Source organism: Gambusia affinis, linkage group LG06 (assembly GCF_019740435.1).
Source record: "Gambusia affinis linkage group LG06, SWU_Gaff_1.0, whole genome shotgun sequence".
NCBI lineage: Eukaryota > Metazoa > Chordata > Actinopteri > Cyprinodontiformes > Poeciliidae > Gambusia > Gambusia affinis.
Genome location: NC_057873.1, coordinates 27447110 through 27471148, shown reverse-complemented (window position 1 = coordinate 27471148; position 24039 = coordinate 27447110). Strand labels below are relative to the sequence as shown.

At 38.3% G+C, this 24039-nt stretch overlaps 1 protein-coding gene across 9 annotated transcripts in view; it reads right to left on the bottom strand.

Moving 5' to 3' along the window:
* Positions 1-4065: 4065 nt before the first annotated feature.
* Positions 4066-24039, bottom strand: part of synrg (synergin, gamma) — a 51990-nt gene continuing 32016 nt past the window's right edge. For 7 of the 9 annotated variants that reach the window (XM_044118984.1, XM_044118985.1, XM_044118988.1 and 4 more), the window contains 8 exons: positions 22940-23485; positions 17049-17212; positions 16911-16964; positions 15996-16092; positions 14995-15143; positions 13952-14062; positions 13802-13840; positions 4066-5010 (listed from right to left, as the gene is read on the bottom strand). In XM_044118984.1, coding sequence (XP_043974919.1) covers positions 4879-5010; positions 13802-13840; positions 13952-14062; positions 14995-15143; positions 15996-16092; positions 16911-16964; positions 17049-17212; positions 22940-23485 — 1292 coding nt within the window. In that variant the 3' untranslated portion in view covers positions 4066-4878. The remainder of the gene's footprint in view (positions 5011-13801; positions 13841-13951; positions 14063-14994; positions 15144-15995; positions 16093-16910; positions 16965-17048; positions 17213-22939; positions 23486-24039) is intronic. The other 2 variants (XM_044118986.1, XM_044118993.1) reach the window with 1 other exon arrangement.

Genomic DNA, 24039 nt, shown 5'->3' with positions numbered 1-24039 from the left:
TTGTTTTTACCAAAGACAAAAGATAAATCCTACAACTGCTACAATCTGACATCGCTCCGTTTCTGTTTACATTCCACGAGGAAATGTAAACAAAAACATAAAGCTCTTTGTTTTTTTCAATGGTTCTAGGTGCAGCGCCACCACAGGCGAGGAGGGGAACAGATTTTTCAAAGGTTAGCGTGACAGCGCAGAGTGAACGCCAACCACAGCAGCCGAAAATCGAGCAAATGTTGCAAATGTGATTCTAAACTGAAGTGAGTATACCAGACTGTCAGGACTGAAAACACCCAAAGATCAATCTTTGAATTTCTCCCGCCTATTTCAACGATAGGCCCCGTTATGAAACAGCTGTAGTTTTATTTATTATTATTTTTTTTGCGTTGGAAATTCTAACCTCATTCAATAGGAAAAGAAAAAGAACCGTAGAAAACAAAGCAGTATTTCATTGTCGAGACAATTATTGGAATAACATGCTTTATCTGCAGTGAAATATTAAGCCACAGTTCTCTGGCCTTTAATGATTCACTGTAATCAGCGACAGCTACAGCACAACTCCCACCTCACGCCGCTATAAATCCTGCAGTAGCCTACAACTTTAACTAGGCCACGCTGTTTAAATTTCAGCTTGCTGCCCATGTTATAGTTAGACGCTGACAGCCTGATTTTGTCTCACTGCAACATATGCTTTAACTGTTGGATGTGATTCACAGAGAGCATTTTTTATTATTTTTTATCCTCCGAACACTCGCAAACATTAAGGGAGCTGCTGCTGATGTGGCTGCCAGCAGCAGCCTCAATAACATTCCCCTGGGGGCCAGATTTAAATCCTGTTAGTGCTTCATGTAATGGTAATGAAAATGCAGGATGGAAGCGGTTATGTAAAGGCTCCATAACTGAGCATATTTAGATGGTATGAAAGAAGTGGAGGGAGAGGAAGGGAGGGGGAAATAAAGGCAGCAGCCTCGCAGCCGGCCGAGGCTCATCCTGAATGCGGCAGGCAGCAGCTTTGGGTTTGTAATGAAACGAGTCGTTGTTTGTCGGCGGGCGGCTGAATGAGTGTTTGTCTCTGTGGCGGAGCAGAGACTCATCACTCCGTCGTCTCTTCTCCGCCTCGGTTGTCTCAGCTGATTGATTGAACGGCGTCGGACTGTGAGACATGAGCTGTATTCGGTTTTCACTCGGCGTCACAAAAGGGAAGAAGAGTGATTTTTGTGTCGTGGCCCTTACAGGTCAGAAACTGAGGCTTTAGAAATTGACCTCCAAGCCCCCAAACCTTCCGACGCGGCATTGTGATTGTTTTAGGTTGAGGTTAAAAGTTCTCACAGTTTTCATTTTTACTGCTCATATAATGGGTTATCTGTGCTAAATCAAAGCTTTTTGTTTTTTGATGGGATTCACCCACACCAACCCCGAGGTTTAAATGTCAATTATTCTGTATTATTTATTCATAATCCGTTTCAGCAACAAGGCAGTTGAAAATGCTTTAAAGCTTAATGTAGTGACTAATTATGAAACAAGCAATACACATTACATTCAGTCAAGTCATCAACGTCATAAAGCAAATATACATTGAACGTGTTGATCAATGTTGCAGCAACTACCAATCAAAGGCAACTCCAAGCAGGAGGGTTTTTTGCTTTGACTTAAAGGAGGTCAGTGTTTCAGCAACGTTGCAGTTTTCTGGAAGTTTGTCCCACATTAGAGAAGGGGCTATATCTGGTGCATATAGAAAGCATCAGATCTGTGTTTCTTTTTCTCAGCTTTTTCTTTTTGATGTAGCTGTGATTCTCCTCTAGTGAAGTAATAAATACTTGTTTTCCCTTCTGTAGCTGAAATGAATAACTGTAGGATTTTCTTCTTGAGTCGTCATGGTGTAAACTCCTAGAAACGTAACCTTCTTTAGCTTCTTATATCAAACACCAGGCTCATAATGGCTGCTGTGTTAATCAAAAGGAGGGGCCGTAACAACGAATGATCAAAATAAAGTAGCATACAACAGCTGCGTTTGTTGCCAAGTCAATATTTCAGCGGGCTGTCGCAGACAATGGGTGTGAAGACGTCGGGATACATCCTGCATTCTGAAGCTTTGTTCAGTAATTGATTTCTGTTTTTGTAATTTTCTGCAATCCTCTATCAGCGTTCGCCGTGAGAGGAGAATTCATTTTCTGCTGGAGATAAATTAGCCAGCAGCGCGGGATAAAACGGATGTTTGAGGACACACCTGAGGAGCGCGAGGACCATAATGAGACAGGTCTCACGGCGCCCTGAGACAGCCCATCTGATTGGCTGAGCTCGACCGCCAGCGAGCGCCGCAAGGCTTGTTGGGAGTGAATTTATTCCATTTTGCGGTAATGTGATGGAAATGACGGAGGCTTTCTGGCCTCAGGGAGACTGCGTCGTTGAGAAGGAAAGGTGTGTGTGTGTGTGTGTGTGTGTGTGTGTGTGTGTGTGTGTGTGTGTGTGTGTGCGTGTGTGTGTATGTGTTTGGCAAAAAAGAGTGAGCAGAAGACAAAAAACATCAAGTCATTTTAATGAAATGACCACTTTATTTCAGGGCTGCACTGTGGTTTTCGTTGGGCAAACATATGGGCTGCATCGGTCTACGCAGCCATTTAATAACACAGAAAATCAACACACAGCACAACACAAACTGCTGAACAAACTGAGGTGACATCGTTATTGAAAAATAAAAAAAAACAATGCTGAACAAATTTGACATGGACTTCCAAATTTGCTAGTTTATGCTAATCGTGTCCCAGAACAAGTTTAGTGTTAGACAAAGTACGAATAGTTTCTCTAAAAATTCTAATATTTTATTAATATAACATCTACTTATAACTTTTTAGATTAAACTAAATTCAACGCAGAGGTATTTTTTGTTTATGAGACCCACGCAAGATTAGCTTCAGGATTAGCTAACATTGGCTCTGGCTAAAAGGTTCTCAGATCGCTAAAAGTTAGAAAAATAGGTATTTGTTCTTTTCTGCTTTTTTTTTGGCTGTACAGGTTTCACTGATTAATCTATAAGCTCATTTTCCATGAAAAACATGGTGTCACAGCACATTAAACCCATGCTAACCATGTGGTTGAGTATCATTTAAGAGTTGCAAAAAGTAATTGTAAAGCACTCAAACAATAACCTACTTGGTTTATAATGTGTATATAATGAGTGTAGACTAAACCAAACCACAACAGATTTGGGTTTGTAAAATCAAGTTATTTAAGAAAATTCCCAAGATTATTAACACTGACATAATAAAGCCATTATTGCCCACACAAGGACATGTTGTGTTTGTTTCTTAATTGTTTAATAATGAAAATTTAATTTAAAAATGCATTCTGTATTAACTTGGGTTGGGTTTTTGATAAGTATTTGAATTAGTTTGATGTGCTTAAAAGTGTGACAAAAATGAAAAAAATAAATAACTAAAGGAAATCAGGAACAGAGCTAACAGAAAGAGCAGTGAGATATAAGAAAAGTGGGTCAAACTTCAAGTCGACACAAATCAAGAGTATTTGGTTTTTCTTTCATCTCTTCATTGAGGCAACCGTTTCTGGTGCACTTGGGCTAGCAATGCGACACAAGCGGAAAAATTTTCTTTTGACGATGTCATTGCGTCCTGTGTGTTGGGTTTCACTGGGAGTGGTCAATGACTTGTCACTGTCCCCATCCTTCCCCGGAGCTAGCTAGCTAGCGAGGATATTTTACCCGTCAGCTAGTGGTAGCCTCGACCATCTCCAAACAAAACGCAATAAAGATGTTGGCGCACAACTCAAACTAAACCTGACAGAAAAGTCCTGCGACAGATAAAACTACATACAAGATTTAAAGTTCTGCCATGATCAGATTTAAAACTTGTGATTGATGCATTTAAGAGCAACTTACACTATTTTATTGAATTTGAGGTTTTAATTTTAGATGGATGAATTTAAGAGTTTTTATGGATGCGCAAACATCTTGAGAAAAATCAGTGTTACATCAGTACATATTAATAACCCAAAGCTTGAAAAATGCTCCAGCTACTCTTCAAATTCTTAACAGAATGATTAACATGGACTCAAATCTTTAAGCACTCTTATTTATTCACATTATACTCGGAGTTAAATACAATGCTACAACATGACATCGTAATATACAGAAAAGAAAGGGGCGGGGGAAAAATCAGCTGCAGTCCAACTTCACACAATCAGTTCCTTCATAACTTTCAAAAATCCACACCAAACAGAAGGACAGAAACAAAACACAATTTCCTTCAAGAGCCCTCTCTCCCATGCCATTAAATATTTATAAAATACTATTTAAATACCCGAAAGGTGCTGAAGGTTTCATTCAAACAGACATTCAACAGGACGCATAAAGAGATGAATGCCTTGTAGTACAGCGGCGAGTCTGAATGATTTTTTTTTTTTCAAAAAGCGGCATCAAATGAGCCTGCAGCACAAATTCAAGTAAAAGTCGATTTGTGATGAAGAGCCAGGCTTAAAACCAAACACAAGGAAAGAAAAAAAGGGACTTTAAAAGCACACACATATCCATTTTGCCAGTGTTCTATTGATCATATTGCACTGCTAATCAATAAAATATGACTCGTAGTTCTTTCATATCACCTTAATGTGAAGTGATAATCAGGTGAAATAAAGCAGCAACAGTTACAGATTTCAATACAACCTCCCTCCCCCGACTGACCGATGTGATTTGTATGGATGAGGTAAAGGTAAAAAAAAAAAAAAAGATAAACATCTGAAATAAACAGAACTAAAAAAGAAGAATGCAGCAGAATCCAGTGAGTGAATGTCCTCCTCTCGCTGTCGGCGTGACGCGACCGGCCGCTTCGCCCGCTTCTACTTAATTATTTCCTGCTCTGTTTCCATGGCAGCTCAGAGCAGGTCAGGCAGGATGAGCCCCGGAGGTTTCGGCTCCACGCAGTTGATCCAGAAATTGGCACAGCTGGCGTGGTACTGGTGGCCCCCGTACAGCAGCTTGAAGTTGTCCGTCTCGGAGTTGAAAGCCTGTTAGACAGAAAGGGTGAGGCGCTTAGAGACCCAGATCCACAGGAGGAGAGTGGGGTTGGGGGTGGGGGTTCTGTTTTACCGATACACCCTCAAACGACTCTGAAAGGTAAGAGGATTTCATTTCACACATAAAGCAACCCGGCAACATGAAGGTGGGTCTTCATGTTGGTTTGTCAGCAGAAAGGTGTGAAAGCCAACCAGAAACCAAAGAGACCAACATCATTTGGGGTTAATTCTGTTCAAAATGGAAGCAAGAGCCTTGGCGTAGGACAGAACCCAACCAATAAACCGTCTGATGAAGTGGATCGGAGTGATTTTGAATGTTTTTGCATCGCTTCAATTAAAATTCATCACTTTACAAATACAATATTCCATGTGTTAGTTCAGATATGAGATAACTGAAAATAGTACAACAAATAGATGCTTTAGATCAAAGCTGATTAATGTGAAAGAACTGCCCAGTCAAAGTCCAATCTGTGGTGGACCCGTTTAGACCACTATGGTCCGTCTACAAACCTGGATCTGAATTGGGTTGAAGTGAACTCTGGTATAATGCGTATGTGAACGCCAAGTGGACTGGAGAGCGCTCCAAAAGCAGGAAGCGCACTATAGCGCAAGGCATTCTGGGTAAATATGACCAAAGCAAATGAATGAGTCTACACTAGCCAATAAAAATGGCTTGTCAACAATTAGAACCACTAAAATCTGACGCCATGTTTGTTTACATTTATGAGGAAGGAAGTCGCTCTCACATCTTCTTCAGATGTTTTTGTGTCGTTTCCTTCAGTGGTTCTTGGTGCAGCGCCACCACAGTGCAGTGCAGTGTGAAAGTGAACTGCACCAGATGAAAATGTAATATTTAGGTTCCCCCAATCGAACAGAGTCCACCACTTTACAAAAATTTCAAAAGATTTTGAAAATTTCTGAGTTTTCCCAGAACAATTTTCTCGAGACACACGTCAGACCTTTCAGATTTTTTATTGTAAAATAAAGTGAAGATCGTTTACTTTTCTCTTCACTTTTATGTCCCCCACAAAAAAATCCCAACAAAACATAAGTCTGTGTAATGTCACAAAACGAGCAGAAGAACAGGGAGTGTTTTTCTACTGGTCAGGTAAGGAAGTGAGTCGTGGAGAGCATGACAACACACTCTCAGAATCACGTCGAGCCGCACGCTGCGATTAATTAGCCTCTGTACTTAAGCAAGGCACCGGAGATTCAAGCAGAACTTGATTTGTGTCATTTTTGGTCCAGTGGTGCGCCGCGGTTCTGTAAGCGACCCCACTGGAAATCAAACACACACACAGAGGGGAAAGAAAAAAACCCTCCCAACTCTCAGATCTGAAGGTCGGACAGCTTCGTCTCAAGGTCAGTCTGGATGGGATTCTGTGGTAGCTTAGATCAGTAGAAGAACAAGAAGTCTTTAAGTTGTTTTGAATAGATGCCAATAACTTCTTGCCAGATTGTGTCTTTTGGGATTCACTTGAAACTTTAACAATTTTTTTTCTTCCAGTGTGTCCTTTGCAATTTGAACCAAATAAAAACAACATGAACAATTTGAAATACATCCTTTAATAAGATTGAAATCTGACTTCTGTTTTAAACATGACCCCAAAAAACTGCTGACAATTTTTGACCCTCACATAATGGCCGCCAACCCCCCCCAAAACAAAATCTGAATTCTTATTAGCATAAAATATTTATTGTATTTCTTTTCTAAAGGACACTAATTGGTAATTAAGGGTTTAACTGTTCAGAAAATGTACATTTGCTTTATATGGTGAGGATTAAATATGCAATATTTCTAAAACATCATTTATGTGTCCAGGCGACAAAGGTAGAGCCATTTGTTTCCATAGTTACAAACAACTTTGCTTCTACATGAATAAACAAAAAAAGGTTGGATTACAATGTTTTCATTTTTAATCACTCAGAAGAGGTTTGGACTGAAGTCAATAATGGTAATAATTAGATTTAGATTAGATTACATTTTTAAATACTGCGTCAATGGATAATATTTCTCATGGAGGCGTTTGGTTTGTTATTTTTGACACCCAGTGAACGGTTTGAATGTGTCGTAAACATCTGACCTGTATCGATCCGTCTGTTTAGTTTGAGTGAACACAAACCTAAAAACGGTCATTTTAAAAGAATAAAGATGATTCATGGTGCCGTCACACATTCATACGAGTGTTTCCACCAACAACTTTCTGAAATATTTCTTCCGCTTGGGCGAATAAATGTACGCCGTGTGAAATTCAGAGAAACCAAATGGTTCATGATACAGTAAACATGAATTCAGCTCTCAGCTGTTGCTGCACACAGAAAACACTTTGTGTTCAATTTCCCTCTGAAGCCACATATGAGGGAACAAAGGAGGAAACATCTCGACTGATGTCTCTTTAGAAGCTGAAAAAACTCATCTGTGGTGATTTATCTCCGTCGAGGCAGAGGGAAAAAAAAAGGGATGGATACAAGATTCGCTCTGAGGCTGCATGTCTAAGACGATTAAGAGATTTTTCGCAGCAATTTTTTGTCAACGCATTTTTCAGCAACATTATTTTCCTCAAAGAATTTCCTGTCTGCTTTGCACAAGCTTCACTTCAGAGAAGTCCAAGATGAAAATAATAAAACCCGCTCACTTTCTGATCGCTCTGAATTTGCTTGCCTCTTTATTATTTGGTGTACAGTCGAACTGTTCACTTCTGTTATTCACGCCATAAAAAAATGTTTCGCAGAAAATCTGAATAATGTAAGACAGTTTTTAATGAAGAGGTTTTATGGCCATAATCAGAGCTCTGCTGTGTCTTTGTTCAGTCGTATAAAACAATATGCTGGCAGGTAGTTCAGTGGATGCCACCTCACCATGATGCTCTGGGTTCCTCTCTGACCTCCTGGATGAGTAGCCAGTTTGTTCTTGGAGGAATTTGGTGGAAGGTTCTTCTCTTTTTGAGTTTTTTTCCAGCCTAGCTCCTGGTGTCAAACAGGTTTCCTTTTACTCTACAGATCTGGCAAAAACCTGGTGGTGACTCATAAAACTGAATAATTATTATGTTTTCTTTAGACAAGGAAAGAATGGTTTAGATAGCTTTCCGATCACTGTCGGAAAACTGCATTTTTTGTGTTTACTCGGGTTTTCTTTCTCTAAAATTTGAGAGATCGGAAAGAGTTGGGGTGCTTTGACCCCTGATAATCCGGGAGACTCAGTTCAATTCGGGACCAAATTTGTAGTTTGTTACATTTTCAGCGGGTGTGGTTCGCTTTCACACTGAACTACCATCAAACAAACCAAACCCTTTGAAAAACCTGTTCCCCTCCTCGCCTGCGGTGGCGCTGCACCAAGAACCACTGGAAAAAACAAAATAAAAGCCTCAGAAAAAGACACTGAGCGCAACTTCCTTCTTCAAAAATGTAAACAAAGACGGAGGAGCATCAAATTTCTTCGGTCTTTGGTAAACGACTACACGCCATTTCTCCCAGCAGCACTAGACTTGCGCGTTTAGTTTGCCCGTATTTACCCAGAATGCCCTGCACTAAGGTTCACTTCCTGCTTTTGGAGAGTCTCCAGTCTGCTTGCATCCACATTCATTTCAAACACACCGGCCATACAGAGACCTAAGTTTGTTGAATTTTGGGTTTTCCTTAGGTGTAAGGTGAAACTATCAAACAAAAATAATCTCTTCACATACATAACTCTGTCTCATGAAACAACATAATTCATATATTTCCCTTTTATACCTAAAATAGTGAGGAAAACATGTCTTTTTGGTGATATTCCAGTTAATTTAGATGAAACAGGAAGCAGCGTGAGGCGGCTCAAAGCGACAGTGAAAGCCCTCTGCCTCGCAGTGTGATCTGATTTGGTCTAAACGTGGCGATATGACCCCCGCGTTGAGTCTGCGTTTCCACTGGCCGCAGCTGTAGCCGTGTGTGTGTGTGTGTGTGTGTGTGTGCAACCGGCGGACGCTAATGTGTGTGATGTGCAGCCTAGGAGTCGTTCTGCCCCGGTGGAATAAGTGAGGCGAAGCCGGAGCGAGGAATGACTCATGTGCAGTGAATCATAGGAGACGCAAACATCAGAGAAAAAAAATAAAAAATCAAAATAAATTCATCTGAGCGCTATAACACACCATTAAGCGAAAAACGTCTCCACCTGTCTGAATGCAGAGTGCGGCTCAGACGCTCCGCTGCCTCCCTAATGCAGACTGAACGACACATTTTCCACTCTGCTCACATTTCCCTTAGCGGAGTGATTTCCAGTACAGGGGCCCTTTGTGGCCCCGGCCTGCTTGTTCCTGTGAAGCTGTGCTCCGGACCGCCGGGGTCCGGAGTGAAGGAAGGAGGACTGGAGGGCGTGGAGGAAAGAAAAAAATAAAAACAGAGCGGTCATCTATAACAAACCTGCCTCATTCTGCTCAAACCTGCGAAGGCTCTGACGTCAACGGAAGCTGATCAGAAACGTCCTTTTTTTATTTTTTAAGACTAGGAACATTTAGAACCGCCGCTCTGAACCAACAATAACTACTTTTACAATCAGTATAATTATTTGCCTGACCTTTTCATCAGATGATTAAAGCTTCATATTCAGGCCAGCAGATCTCCCCTTTTGGCTAATCTAGCTTAATCACAAAGATTGTTTTTTAACTTTTCCTTAAAATGGCTTTTTTTTTTTTTTTTTTAAGTTAATGATAATTTCATGCGGCTCCAAGCGCAGCTGCCTTTTGTCATAGCTTCACTGTCTTGAGAATGGTACATACAGCTGAACCCAGAAGTTTACATACACTGAATAAAAAGGTGCATAAGCCAAAATCAGAGCAAACATCTCGTGTTTTATTCCGTTATTCAGCTTTCATGTTTTGACATAATAATGAGAGAAGAAATAACGCAGAGATTTATTTATTAACATCTGATGATGATTACTCTCTCTTTAGCAGAATTGGGGAGTAACTAGTTACATCTTCTGGAGTAACGTTTTGGAGTAAAAATATATGTTTAGGAGTATTTTATTATGCTGCACATTTACTTCTACTTTAATAATTTCATTAAGAAGTATCGCTTTGCTTGAGTATTGAATGAAGAACAAGGTTTTTTCTTAACCAACAATGACCCACACAAACATGTTTAGTTGTTTAAGTTTCACAACTTTGATATTAAAAATTACATGACGCAAAAAAAACAAAAATCTAGCTAGTAAGGGTTTATTAACAGCTAGGTTTATTAACTAATACATTAGTAGCATTAATTTACTATTAATGCATTAGCATATTAATGCTAATGTAAGTAGCATTAATATGCTAATGCTAAAGGCATTATCTCATGAATTTAAGGCCTTAATTTTAGGCACATGAACTTCAGACTTTTTAAGGATGCACGGACTCCCTGTAAAGTTTGGTGGTGGCAGTATCATACTGCAAAGCTGTTTTGCTGCAGGAGGAACTGGTGCACTTCACAAGACAGACGCCATCATGAGGAAAGAGCATTATGTGGAAATCCTAAAGCGACATCTAAAGCCAGGAAGTCAAAGATTGGACTCGGATTGTTCTTCCAAATGGACAAGAACCCCCAGAATACAGCCAAAGTGTTGTGTTGTTGCCGTCTCCAAATTGTGAGAAAAGTTGCTTGTAGAAGTCTGATTTAACTTTGGAAAGTGAGAAAAAAGGTGTATTCATAATTTCATTCAGTGTATCTAAACTCCTGGTTTCAACAGTGCAGCATTTTGGCTCCCAGCCAGTTCAACGGTAAACAAACAAAGGATGAGATCAGCTAATAGTTTGAAAAAACAAAACTCTTAAGGAGAACGAAGCTCAAACTAAGCAGCCTGGGTTCATCTGCTCCTTATCAGGGCCTCTACACCTCTACTTTCCCTTCTTTGTACTTTTTCTGGAACAAACAAATCAGCTGTCCTTCACCACAGGACAAGCCACCAATCAGTGCCTTTTGCCGGTCAAAGGGGGAGTCTGGCCTCCAATGCCTTCTCACCACTGTGGCTCTGCCAAAATCGTAATTAAAAGATGCATTATTAATCTCATGCTAGTGGCACACGGGCAAAACAAATTGGTATAAATGTCAGTTTAAGTCTGGTCACAGAGGAGTGAGTGTGTGTGTGTTGGTGTGTGTGTGCAGGTCTATTATCTGCCTCTCTCCTGACTAATGCTTAAGCCACATCTGCCGAGATGCCTCGCAGTCGTCTCGCTCGCATCATCCATCTGGCTGCAGCCGAGCCGCGGAGGGACAACCAGAGACGATGAGCGGCGGTGGCGGCGCGCTGCCCTTTAAACCGCAGGCTCTGAGAACACCATTAGCTGCCCCGCTCCGATAAAAATCACCAAGGTGAACACACAGACATGCAGCAACCCCCTCCATCCCCCATTCGGAGAACGGTTATTAGAAACAGCAACGGTTGTTAGCTGAAAGGGAGGGAGGTGAGCAGTTACCTCGAGGTGGAGGTGAGAGAGGGGAAAAAAAATGAAAACGGACCCTGTTACCTTTAAAGAACCAATCCCAAAGTGATAAAAAAAAAAAAAAAAAAAAACCCAGCTTGAGGTGCCAAAGTGACAGAGCTCCACTTATTCCAGAGTGTGTTGTTATCTTTTGATAGTTATTTTGACATGCTGCGGTACAGAGGCTTTGGAGACAACCGTGTGTCTGCGCCAATAGATGGAAGCAGCAGCAGCCTGGCAGGGCGGGGCTGTCAGACCTTCAATTAGAGCACACACTGGGCAGTAATGTGACACACACCTGGCATTTAAAGGGCCTGCATAGAGAAACAGAGAGCTAATGGTTTTACATATTCACGAGCAACTACACTGACCGTTTTACGGCTAAACAAAAATAATCGGGGAACAAAATCAACTGGACGATGATGCAAGTCTTGATGCTACAAGCCTCTGCTGCTTTCTCAACTAGACGAATGTGACTTTACAATTCAGCTCATTCTTTCAAACTACAATAATTCATTATTTCTTTTTCTTTAAAAAGGAGTTCATGCAACATGTTGATCTACCCCTGACCTGTGTTTTGGTGTTTAACTCCATGTCCCTAAATGGTCCTGATCAATAGTTTTCCAGTTTCTTTAAACTTTTGGCTTCTTTTAGGGCTGCAACTATCGATTATTCTGACAATCAATCAAATATTCTGTCGATTAATTGAGTAAAAATCTTTTTCATTTAATATTAATCCTTTTTTCTACATTAGAAATACATTAAAGATGCAAATGAACAAATAATTCAAATTCTTTCTTTAAATAAGAAAAATAAACATTTTATCATCTACATTGCAATAACACATCAATCCTTTAGCGTACGCTTGATCAATTTGTAGCAAATGATGCCGATCATCTAAAAAACAAAAGTACTTCAAACATCAACCGAGTTTTTTATTTATTTTACATGCAAAAATGTATATATGTATAATTTTGGCTTACTTAATGCTCTGTGTGTTGAGCATTAGTTAACAATGCTCAACACACATAGTTAACAATTAATGGAATACTAAATCTGTTAACTATTTCAATAAACTATTGATCAAGGTTAATCTGATTTATGGTTTCAGCACTATTCCTTCTTGTGTTTTTGGAGGGCGTCTCAACAAGAACTAAACTTGAGCTATTGGCTGATGACTCCCAGGGTCCACTGGGTTATAAAGGATGTTTAAATAAACATCCTTGCCACACCTTGCAGAGTCTTACAGATTTTGTTTTTTTAAACATTCTCATTCCCCAGCACATCTCTGTGCAGCTGTGTAGTTCAATTACACGACAATCAAGGACGAAAGTTATCAACTAATGGGTTAATCTAAAGTTAACTGATCTTGTTCATAGACAAGCGACTTTTTAAAAATAAATCTGAGTTTTCTCTTGTATCAACTTTACTTAATTTGAAGGGCTTCATTTTTCACAATAAACTAAATTTAAAAATGAAGGATTTAATTATATTTTAACAAATTGTTTGTGTCACCTCTGTTAAATACCGACTGAATTAACAGAAATGTGAGATTTTCTTACATTATTAAACTTAAGACATATTTTTAAAATATACCAAAACAAAAACTTATTGGGTTGCCGAATAGAAAAATTAAATTTGAAAAGATGAAAATGTTGTAAACACTTCATCCCAATAAATTGCTAACAATATTTACAGGGAATTAAATAACTTGCATGAAACAGGATTTTAACTGACCAACAATCAACATGCGATTCTCTCCTTTTTCTCTCCATTTCCAAAAATCCTCATAAAGTTATTTTCTCTGTAATTGAACTAAATCTAAACTTAATGTGACACTGCCACACTAAAAAACTAAAACAAACTAAAGAGAACTGAAGAAATGAGTTCACATGCACACCGACGAGGATGCAGTCAGGCTCCAGCAGTGCAGGCGGCGGCGATGCAGAGAAAAAGCAAGCCCATCTGTTTACATTAGCAAAGGGTAATAAATGTGTGTTTACAATTTCCAAGCAAAATGGATGGAAGAGAAAATCGCTGCTGAACCCAAGACACAATAATCAAACCCAGGAAGAAAAGCTGCTGCTCCAGTGAATGTGATAACAACAACAACAACAACAACATTTTGTACTTCTTAAAGTTCTGCACAGTGAAATAACGTCTATGCAAATGTGTCAGGGAAGCTGCTGGACTGTAATAGAGGATAGATAGATCCTGTCACTTTGGCCCCCCTGCAGGGCCCGAATGTTAGAGGAAAATAGGCCCCCAGAGTTCCCAAGAAGAAAAGAAAAAGAAACAAAAAAAAAAAAGAAGGATGAGATTCAGATGACAGTTTGACTGGTTCATACTCGTTTTAACAGACGTCCAATAGCGCTTCCCTCTTTGTTCTGCAAAAATGTTTCAAAGTCAGACATCAGTGGCTACGCGCGGGCGGTGGGGAAACAGCGGCATTCATGAAAACACGTTTCGACCGCCGGCATGCGTCCGCGGGCACAGACCTTGCTGCGAGCGTCGACGTTCAGCAGACACACTCCACACGCCAGCTCCTTGGCGTTCTTGATGCCGGGCCGCAGGATGCAGGAGGAGAAATCCAGGGAGCTTTCATCTGGCTGCACACACACACAAACACACACACACAAAACACACAACGTGGTTTACTTCCTGCCGCAGGGCGACATGCAATCATGTCTGTTTCATGTACGTTGGGTCTGGTTACATAAAACGTCTTCACATGTCACCGGTTTTATTTTGTCTAAAACTTTTTGGCTTCTGAACAGTTTTTATGTTCAAATTACAAACTTTTCCAGCACACTCAGTCTCTTTAAGCTCAATTAAAGTATGAAATAAAAAAATAAAGATTCAACTTGACAGATGTGTCTACAGTGGTCTGGATTTAAATAATACAGACTGGATGGATAGAAAGACATAATCAAAGATGCACAATATATCGGAAATAACATCGGTATCAGTCGATTTTAGTAATTTTTAAAGTATCCGTTTGATAAATAATACTGGGCTGATATGAAAAACTGATATTTATTTCCATCTTATCTGTGTTTCTAGAGGAGGGAGAAATAGTAAATGGAAGGATTAAAAACGAAGTTACTAACTGTATAGAGTAAACAATGAAATGATGAACAGATGGATGGAGAAAAAATATAACGGATGGATAGAGCGTTCAGACAACTGGAGAAGTTAGGAAAAAATCTTTTCTTTTTTTCCAGATTAGTAAAGTTTTTTTTGTTTTGTTTTGTTGTTTTTTTTCACCTAAATTTGAAAACCTTTACTGATTCTTAAAATCCACTGGCTTGGCTGAAGAAAAATGTGTGAAAAAAAAAATAAAAAATCAAACGTCTGATTGAAAAGCTTGAGAAATAAATCCAAGCTGCCAGTTATTTCCGTTGATCCGAATGTAAATCTACCACGGAAAAACAAAAAAACGAACAAAAATAAACAATAAATTATTGATTTTACTTCGTCATCACTCAACACTTCATCGGTGAAGTGTTTGTGGGAGCATGAATGTTTCGCAGTGACTCACTACGAGTTTGGCCAGCGACATGAAGCCGATGAGGTTGTTCCAAACCCGGCTGATGTCCTTCAGCAGCTGCTGCAGCTTCTCTGAACACACCGCGGTCGCCTTGACGCCCAGCTCCACCCGCCTGGTGACCCGGTACACCTCCACCACACCTGATTACAAAACACACACATATGAAAAAAAAAAACAACAACAGCACATTCTCATGCTTCATTGAAATAAAAAGAAAAGATGAAGCGTTGTGGGTAAAACTTATTTTCAGACAAAAGTTGTTTTTTGTTTTTATCTTAATTGTAAAATGTTAATTGTTTTTTGTACAGTTTTGGTTTAATCACTACTCCCAGTTTTTGCTCGTTCAGCAAATTGCCTTTGTTAGAGTCTGTATATGTCGAGTTAATGTCACAAAAATCAATAAATCAATTATTCACAAGATACATTAAAACAAAATCAATCATTTCCATTTAAGTGATTTATTGTTTTTGTTTCTTTCTACCAAAAACTGGTTAATAAAAGTCTTCAGTCTGGTGCTTTGGTCTCAACTAGCCCCTTTTTTGGAAAGGCAATTTTGTTTATAGAGACTTTATAATTGACTTTATTTGTTGTTTCTGTTGTTCCCGAGTTAAACGTTTGTTAGAATTTAAAGTTTATTGATCTTTATAATGTGTTACATTATTAGGCCATTTCCATTATATTACTTGAAAATGCTCCCCAAACAACAATATTATTGTTTATTGTAATAAGTTGTTTACCTCTAGCTAAACTTGTTACAGGCCTAAGTTAATGATTAATCAATCACGTCATTAGTTGACGATTATTTCAAAAGTCAATTCAATGTGATTAATCCGATTAATCGTTTCTTCTTCGCCTTTTAAAACTCAGTCCAACAAAGTGATCTTATGACAGTGACTTAAATTTGAGCCGCCTGCTGTTTGCAGTGTGTGTGTGTGTGTGTGTGTGTGCGCGTGTGTACGGGTGTGTGTACGTGTGTGTGTGTGGTTCCTCACCCAGCAGGTACTCCATGCCCTGGGCAGACTGGATGACCTCGGTGCAGACAGACGAGCTGCTGATGCCGTTCAGGGTGTTGTTGGCCTTGGTGATGACCTTAACGAGGAGAGACAGAAGCCAGCGTTGTGTCACACATGCTATTTCTGTTCGTCATCATCATCATTAGTGAGCGTAAGCTCTGCTGCTGAGTGAACATTGTGTTTTAATATGTACAGGTGAAAGATAGAAATGTTTAGTACCATGACCCAAGTGCACAAGGCGTAGTTTGCTTTAGTTAGTAAATCTCAGTAAACTGATTCTTTATTTGGGGGGTGAGTATCTGTAGGAATCTGGTTTCCTCAGAAATGTTGAAACATATCAACAAAGCGTTTTGCTCCCTTAAAATAAAAATCCAAAACATCTTCCAATCACTTTTGTATTGGACAGAAATAGTTTGCCTTCATATCTACATAAGTACAACGGAGGATTAGGGACACACCAAGAAAATAAAAGAAATTTTAATGACAAGAATAAAGTCGTAAAATTATGATAATAAAGTAATAGAACAACAAAAATAATGGTATTTTTCGTAAATAATAATCATAATACTATGACTATTGACAAAATATGACTTTATACTTTTTACTTTTCTCATATTTGCCCTTAATTCTCAAAATCTGACTTTGATCTTGTATAAAGTCGCATTTATTCTTCAAATACTACAACTTTATTCTCATAATGCTGACTTTTTTATTCCAGTATTATGACTTTATATTATATATTTATTCTCATAGTTTGACTTTATTCTTGTAATATGTTTTTTTAAACTATCTGTGTTTTTCTTACTATGGTCCCAATATTCCGTCATGCATGAGAGAAGATCTGGGACAGAAACTCTAACAAAATGCTGAATGGTGAGAAAGTCGGACACAAACCTCCAGAGCGCTTTCCAGACACCTCTGCCACTCGTATGCGTACCGCTCACTTTCCTGCAGCAACCAGGAGCTGCAGTTAGCTCACAGAAAGACAAAACCAAAACAAAACAGCTGCAGCACACTGAGGGACTTGCTCACCTCCACCTCCCCGGTCAGGTCTTTGTACTTGTCCCTGATGACGGGCAGGGTGGGCTTCTCGTTCAGCGTGTTGGAGCGGTCTCTGAAAGGCTGCTCCGGAGCGGGAGATGGAGGCGAACGCCCGATCTCCTTCTCGCCCAAACTGTGGCTGCGTTTGTGAGAGCCTGAGGCCAGGACGGGAGAGGAAAGGGCCAGAGAAGGAACAAACAAACAAACAAACAAACAATTGGTCAAAACGGTTGAACCACTTCCAGCATATCAGACCTGATTCTGTGTGATTATCTCATTTAACTCAGAATTTCCTCTGCATGTAATTTGATTGCGGCGCAACGTCATCCCTTCCGACTGAAATTTTTTGATATATTAAATATGATTAGAGATTGAAATGAACTCGAATTACTAACAGCTTCACCTGCCTCCTGGGCGGTGAAGCTGGCTGCTGTGCGCTGCTCTGCCTTCAGGACTGAAGACAACAAACAGTTTGAAGTAGAGGCAGAGAAAAGGTGAAAGAAAGGTGCTGAAGGAAGGTTACATTGAATGCATTTTTAGTTTTAGCTTGTGAAAACGACCTTCATTCAAATGTTGCATTTGAATGACAGTAACATCATACAGTTTGGCCTTCAAGCGCAATGTTTCAGATACATTCTGAAGGCTCAGATTATGGTATTTAATCAGCAGTAACGTACATTCCATAATTATGATTTACTTTGTACAAAATCCCATTTATATACACAAAAGCTTGTGGTTGTAACTTCACAAAATGAGGAAAGTTTCATTAGGTGTCAATTCTCACTTTTAGCAGCTTGCAGTGATGGTATCCTTGCATTAATACTCTCTCTCTCTCTCTGTGTGTGTGGCCAAATTCCCCAAACACTTTTATGAGGTGAGTTAATGCTTCATTTTTGACAAATAATAATTAGGTACGAAACAAAGCCAGAGACATGCAAACAGGAATAATTCGCAGACAAACAAATCCTGGCAAAGTACCACACCAAACACGGGCACAAACTGAAGCCCTCGGTGTTCTAACAAGACCTGAAGCTCATCCAGAGTCGGGTTATCCATCCCCAACTCCTCCACGACCCAAACAGAGGGACGCGTCATCTTGCCCCTCACCCACTCACCCCGCCACAAAACCTCACTGCGATCAGATGACTGCTACACGGGGCGAAGAAACTATAGCGAGGCCCTTCTACTTCAGACGAATTAAACCCGGCCCGGGGAGGGAGGAGTTTCATGGGGGCTTTTATCTCGGTGTAATTAATTATCTGTGGAACGTAACAGCAGTTAAAGGAACGAACGGCCTTAAAGTGGTTCCGGTTAATTTCGGCTCATGGATTTTTCGGGCCTCCGATAATCCATCTCGGCGGTCAGTGCCATTAGAGCGGGACTGTCATGGCAACACCACCATCTAATGTTTGACGGCTCCATTACAGATCAGGTGGAGGTAGAGCGGCGAGGAGCCGAAAGACTGGAGATTATATTCAGCTGCTCCCCTTGGAAAAAATTTGCTGCTGTTTGATTTTGTTTCACTTCAACATCACTCAGATTAGCTGTTACTGATGGACAGAACTCACCAGTTTTAGCCAGTTTGGTCTTGTGGAAATGTAATTAATTTTAAATTATTTCAGCACACTGAAATAATTTAAAGTCCACATTCCTGTTCGGTGTTCATTTCATATGTTTCTCTCTGTCACTCCCACATGGACAAATACAGGTTCACTAAGAGATCAGTTGAGAGAGCAGAGGATGTAGATTTGATGGTAATTTGTGTTTTACTGTAGAAAATGTCAGCTCTTTTCATCTGAACATAGAGTTTTCACAACATCTCTGTGAAAACTGATAATTTAAAGGATGACTATTCTTCTGGCTAAGTTTAACTGAACGTTACATTATAGAGATGCAATTTTAGGACTTCTAGTACGTTTCGATGTACGAAGCCCTTTATGGACATTGTAGAAACTTGTTTGCTTTGCATGTATTTCTAATCTGTTCATGTGGCATCTTGAACACTTAAAGTGTTTCTGCTACTATAGAATGTTTTGTAGGGCGTCTCCATGGATGTTGACATCTCATGTGTGAGATGTCTGAAGTTTTATATCTTTTTCTTTAGGATGCAAACACAGCACAAACTTATGTGCAAAATGCCAGAGGCAAAACAGGTCAATGCTGCTCTAAGACAGAAACTTTCTGTAAGAAGAAAACAAACAAAAAAAAAACAACTTCAGAAATATTCAGACTACTTTAAAGTTAATTTTTTTTCCAACATGTTTGGTTTTTAGTGTTTGTAGTCTAAATGGTTAGTGATTTTCACATTGGACTGCGCTGATTTTCATGCGCAGTCCAATCTTCACCATATTCTGCCCCAAATAGGTACAAATGTATAAATACGGTTTCAGTGATGAGGCTCTTTAAATGTGTAAATATGTGTAATTTTAAATAGACTTTTATTATCACTGTGACTGTATACAAGAGGGGATGTATGCGCAAATTTATTGTGAGAGAATTCAATAGTTTTCCAAAGTAATGCGAAGAAAAAAAGTCTCTCAATCCGATTAAAGATACAGATTTAAAAAATAACACATGGTCTACTGTTTACATTCAATATACAGTAAGTTATATTACTGTTTATAAAACATAAGTTCTTTTTAAATACTGCTTATATGCTTAGACAACAATTTTAAAGTTCATAAACTTTGAAAAACTAAAATATGTAAAGTTTACATTGTGGCCCTTGGTTACCAGAAAACGCTGTCATCTCTTAGCAACAGCTTAACAACAAGTATTGTTATTGTTCAAAAAACATAAGATTTCCTCTGCTCTTTTAAAACACTACTCATCTTATTCTACTTAAGAATTGTCAAGTTGGTGAAGTTTGGAGAAAAGTGAAAATGTTTTTTTTTTTGCCATTAATGGTACACAGACATTGAACACAAAAGTAAAAATATAATTTATACTTCGTGGCAGTTTATTACCAGAAAAAGAAAAAACGCTCATCTCTTAACACCAAATTAATAATTATATTATTGTTTATAAAATATAAGTTCTTTTGAAATACTGCTTATATGCTTAGACAACAAATTTAGAGCTGGTAAATTTTGCAAAACTAAAATATCCAATGTTTACATTGTGGCCCTTGGTTACCAGAAAACGCTGTCATCGCTTAGCAACAGCTTAACAACAAATATTGTTATTGTTCAAAGAACATAAGATTTCCTCTGCTCTTTTGAAATACTACGTATCTTATAATACTTAAGAATCGTCATTTGGTGAATTTTACAGAAATGTTAGTTTGTTTTTTTAATCATTGATGGTAGATATACTATAAAATAGAAATTGAACATAAAAGTAAAAAAAGGACATAAGATTTCCTCTGCTCTTTTGAAACACTACGTATCTTATAATACTTAAAAATCGTCACTTTGGTGAATTTTGGAGAAAAGTGAAAGGTTTTTTTTTTGCCATTAATGGTACATAGACATTGAACACAAAAGTAAAAACCTGATTTATACTTCGTGGCAGTTTGTTACCAGAAAAAGAAAAAACGCTCATCTTTTAACACCAAATTAATAAGGTATATTATTGTTTATAAAACATAAGTTCTTTTGAAATACTGTTTATATGCTTACACAATAAATTTAGAGTTGGTAAACTTTGAAAAACTAAAATATGTAATGTTTACATTGTGGCCCTTGTTTACTAGAAACGCTATCATCTCTTAGCAACAGCTTAACAACAAGAATTTTTATTGTTCAAAGAACATAAGATTTCCTCTGCTCTTTTGAAACACTACATATCTTATAATACTTAAAAATCATCACTTTGGTGAAGTTTGGAGAAAAGTGAAAATGGTTTTTTTTGCCATTAATGGTACACAGACATTGAACACAAAAGTAAAAATATAATTTATACTTCGTGGCAGTTTGTTACCAGAAAAAACCCCCCAAAAAAACGCTCATCTCTTAACACCAAATTAATAATTATATTATTGTTTATAAAATATAAGTTCTTTTGAAATACTGCTTATATGCTTAGACAACAAATTTAGAGCTGGTAAATTTTGCAAAACTAAAATAGGTAATGTTTACATTGTGGCCCTTGGTTACCAGAAAACGCTGCCATCGCTTAGCAACAGCTTAACAACAAATATTGTTATTGTTCAAAGAACATAAGGTTTCCTCTGGTCTTTTGAAACACTACGTATCTTATAATATTTAAGAATCGTCATTTGGTGAATTTTACAGAAAAGTTAGTTTATTTTTTTTATCATTGATGGTAGATATACTATAAAATAGAAATTGAACATAAAAGTAAAAAAAGAACATAAGATTTCCTCTGCTCTTTTGAAACACTACGTATGTTATAATACTTAAAAATACTCACTTTGGTGAATTTTGGAGAAACGTGCAAATGTTTTTTTTGCCATTAATGGTACACAGACATTGAACAAAAAAGTAAAAACCTGATTTATACTTCGTGGCAGTTTGTTACCAGAAAAAGAAAAAACGCTCATCTTTTAACACCAAATTAATAAGTAATATTATTGTTTATAAAACATAAATTCTTTAGAAGTACTGCTTATATGCTTACACAATAAATTTAGAGTTGGTAAACTTTGAAAAACCAAAATATGTAATGTTTACATTGTGGCCCTTGGTTACCAGAAATACTATTATCTCTTAGCAACAGCTTAACAACAAGAATTGTTATTGTTCAAAGAACATAAGATTTCCTCTGCTCTTTTGAAATACTACGTATCTTATAATACTTAAGAATCGTCACTTTGGTGAGTTTTACTGAAAAGTTAGTTTGTTTTTTGTTTTTATCATTGATGGTAGATGTACTATAAAACAGAAATTGAACATGAAAGTAAAAATCTGATTTATGCTTTGTGAAATGTTATTACCAGAAAAAGAAAAAATGCTCATTCCTTAGCACCAAATTAATAAGTTATATTATTGTTTATAAAATATAAGTTCTTTTGAAATACTGCTTATGCTTACACAACAAATTTAGAGTTGGTAAACTTTCAAAAAACATAAGATTTCCTCTGCTCTTTTAAAACACTACTCATCTGATTCTACTTAAGAATGGTCAAGTTGGTGAAGTTTGGAGAAAAGTGAAAATGTTTTTCTTTTTTGCCATTAATGGTACACAAACATTGAACACAAAAGTAAAAATATAATTTATACTTTGTGACAGTTTGTTACCAGAAAAAGAAAAAACGCTCATCTTTTAACACCAAATTAATAAGTAATATTATTGTTTATAATACATAATTTCTTTTTAAATACTGCTTATATGCTTACGCAACAAATTTAGAGTTGGTAAAGTTTGAAAACTAAAATATGTAATGTTTACATTGTGGCCCTTGGTTACCAGAAAACGCTGTCATCTCTTAGCAACAGCTTAACAACAAATATTGTTATTGTTCAAAGAACATAAGATTTCCTCTGCTCTTTTAAAATACTACGTATCTTATTCTACTTAAGAATTGTCACTTTGGTGAATTTTACAGAAAAGTTAGTTGTTGTTTTGTTTTTTATCATTGATGGTAGATATACTATAAAACATAAATTGAACATAAAAGTAAAAATCTTATTTATGCTTCAAGACAGTTTGTTACCAGAAAAAGAAAAACGCTCTTCTCTTAACACCAAATTAAGAGATATAATAGCAAAACTAATCTCTGGACATATTCTCTTATTATTGTGGCATTTAGCCACAAGTTAAGATTTGGTAAATCTAACTTACCTAAAACAAGAGACGTTTTTGTCAGATTTAACTTTAGACAGTGAAAAAAAACGTGTTTTTATTTGGCGTATGTAAACCGCACAAACATGTTTACATTACATATGTACAGATATGGTTGAAAGGTCATGAAAACTCACCTTGAACAGACAGGTCAAAGGTTGCGAGCTCGTTCTTGATCATCTCCTCGCTGGATTTGACTTTGGTCTGAGCGCTGGCTTTCAGGAAGTCAAACTTGTCGAATTTGGGCTTGTCCCCTTGGAACGTGCCAAATTCGTCCGGAAACTCGCCATGGTTTCCCTCCGAACTCACCTCCGTAGTGACAGCGGGCGAGTCTGACTTTTCAGAAACAGTACTGGCAAAATCTCCAAAGTCATCGTCATCGCCAGGCTGCTCCACGGAACCGAAGTCGGCGAAGGCCTCAAACTTGTCGACTCCTGAAGGTCCGTTCTCTGAGGCTAAAGAGGTCGTGACCTTTGCCGGGGAGCAGTTGGACATGTTTTCAGTGCTGCCAAAGCTGAGTTCGTTCCTCTGTGACGGTACTAAAGATGATAGAGAAACACTTTCCATGCCCTGGGGCTTTCTCAGATCACTGGCCAGACTTTCATCTCGATCTGACCAGTCGTAGCTGGACAGTGTGCTGAGGGCCGACGTCCCAAACGGGTCAAACTTCATGTCGTCTCTTTCTATAATGACAACACAGACATACTGGGTGGTTCGTGGGGATAGCACAAAGATACAAGGATGAAAAACAAGCTGTTGCATTATTCATACAGTAAGAATTCAGGAAGTATACATACACTGATCATGGATTTGACTGTCATTAATTGCCTTTGAATGATGCTCAAATTATTTCAGTGACTTTTAGGCTGTTTTCACAGGTGAAGTTGCAAAATGCGTTATATCTTCAGCTGGTGTGGTTCGTTTTCACTGTACTTTGTGTCCAACAAACCAAACCCTTCTAAAAACCTAATCCCCCTTCCTCGCTTGTGGTGGTGTTACACCAAGAACCCTTAAGGGAAATGACACAAAAAAAACTCTGAAGAAGAAGAAGAAGACACTAAGCACAACATCCTTCACGAAATGTGAATAAAAATGGAGTGGCGTTGGATCTTAGTGGATGTAGGATTTCTCTTTAGTTATTCATAAAATACTACATGCCATTTCTCCTGCTAGTGTTGGTTGCATTTACCCAGGATGCCCTGCGTTGTATTGTGCTTCCTGCTTTTGGAAAGTCTTA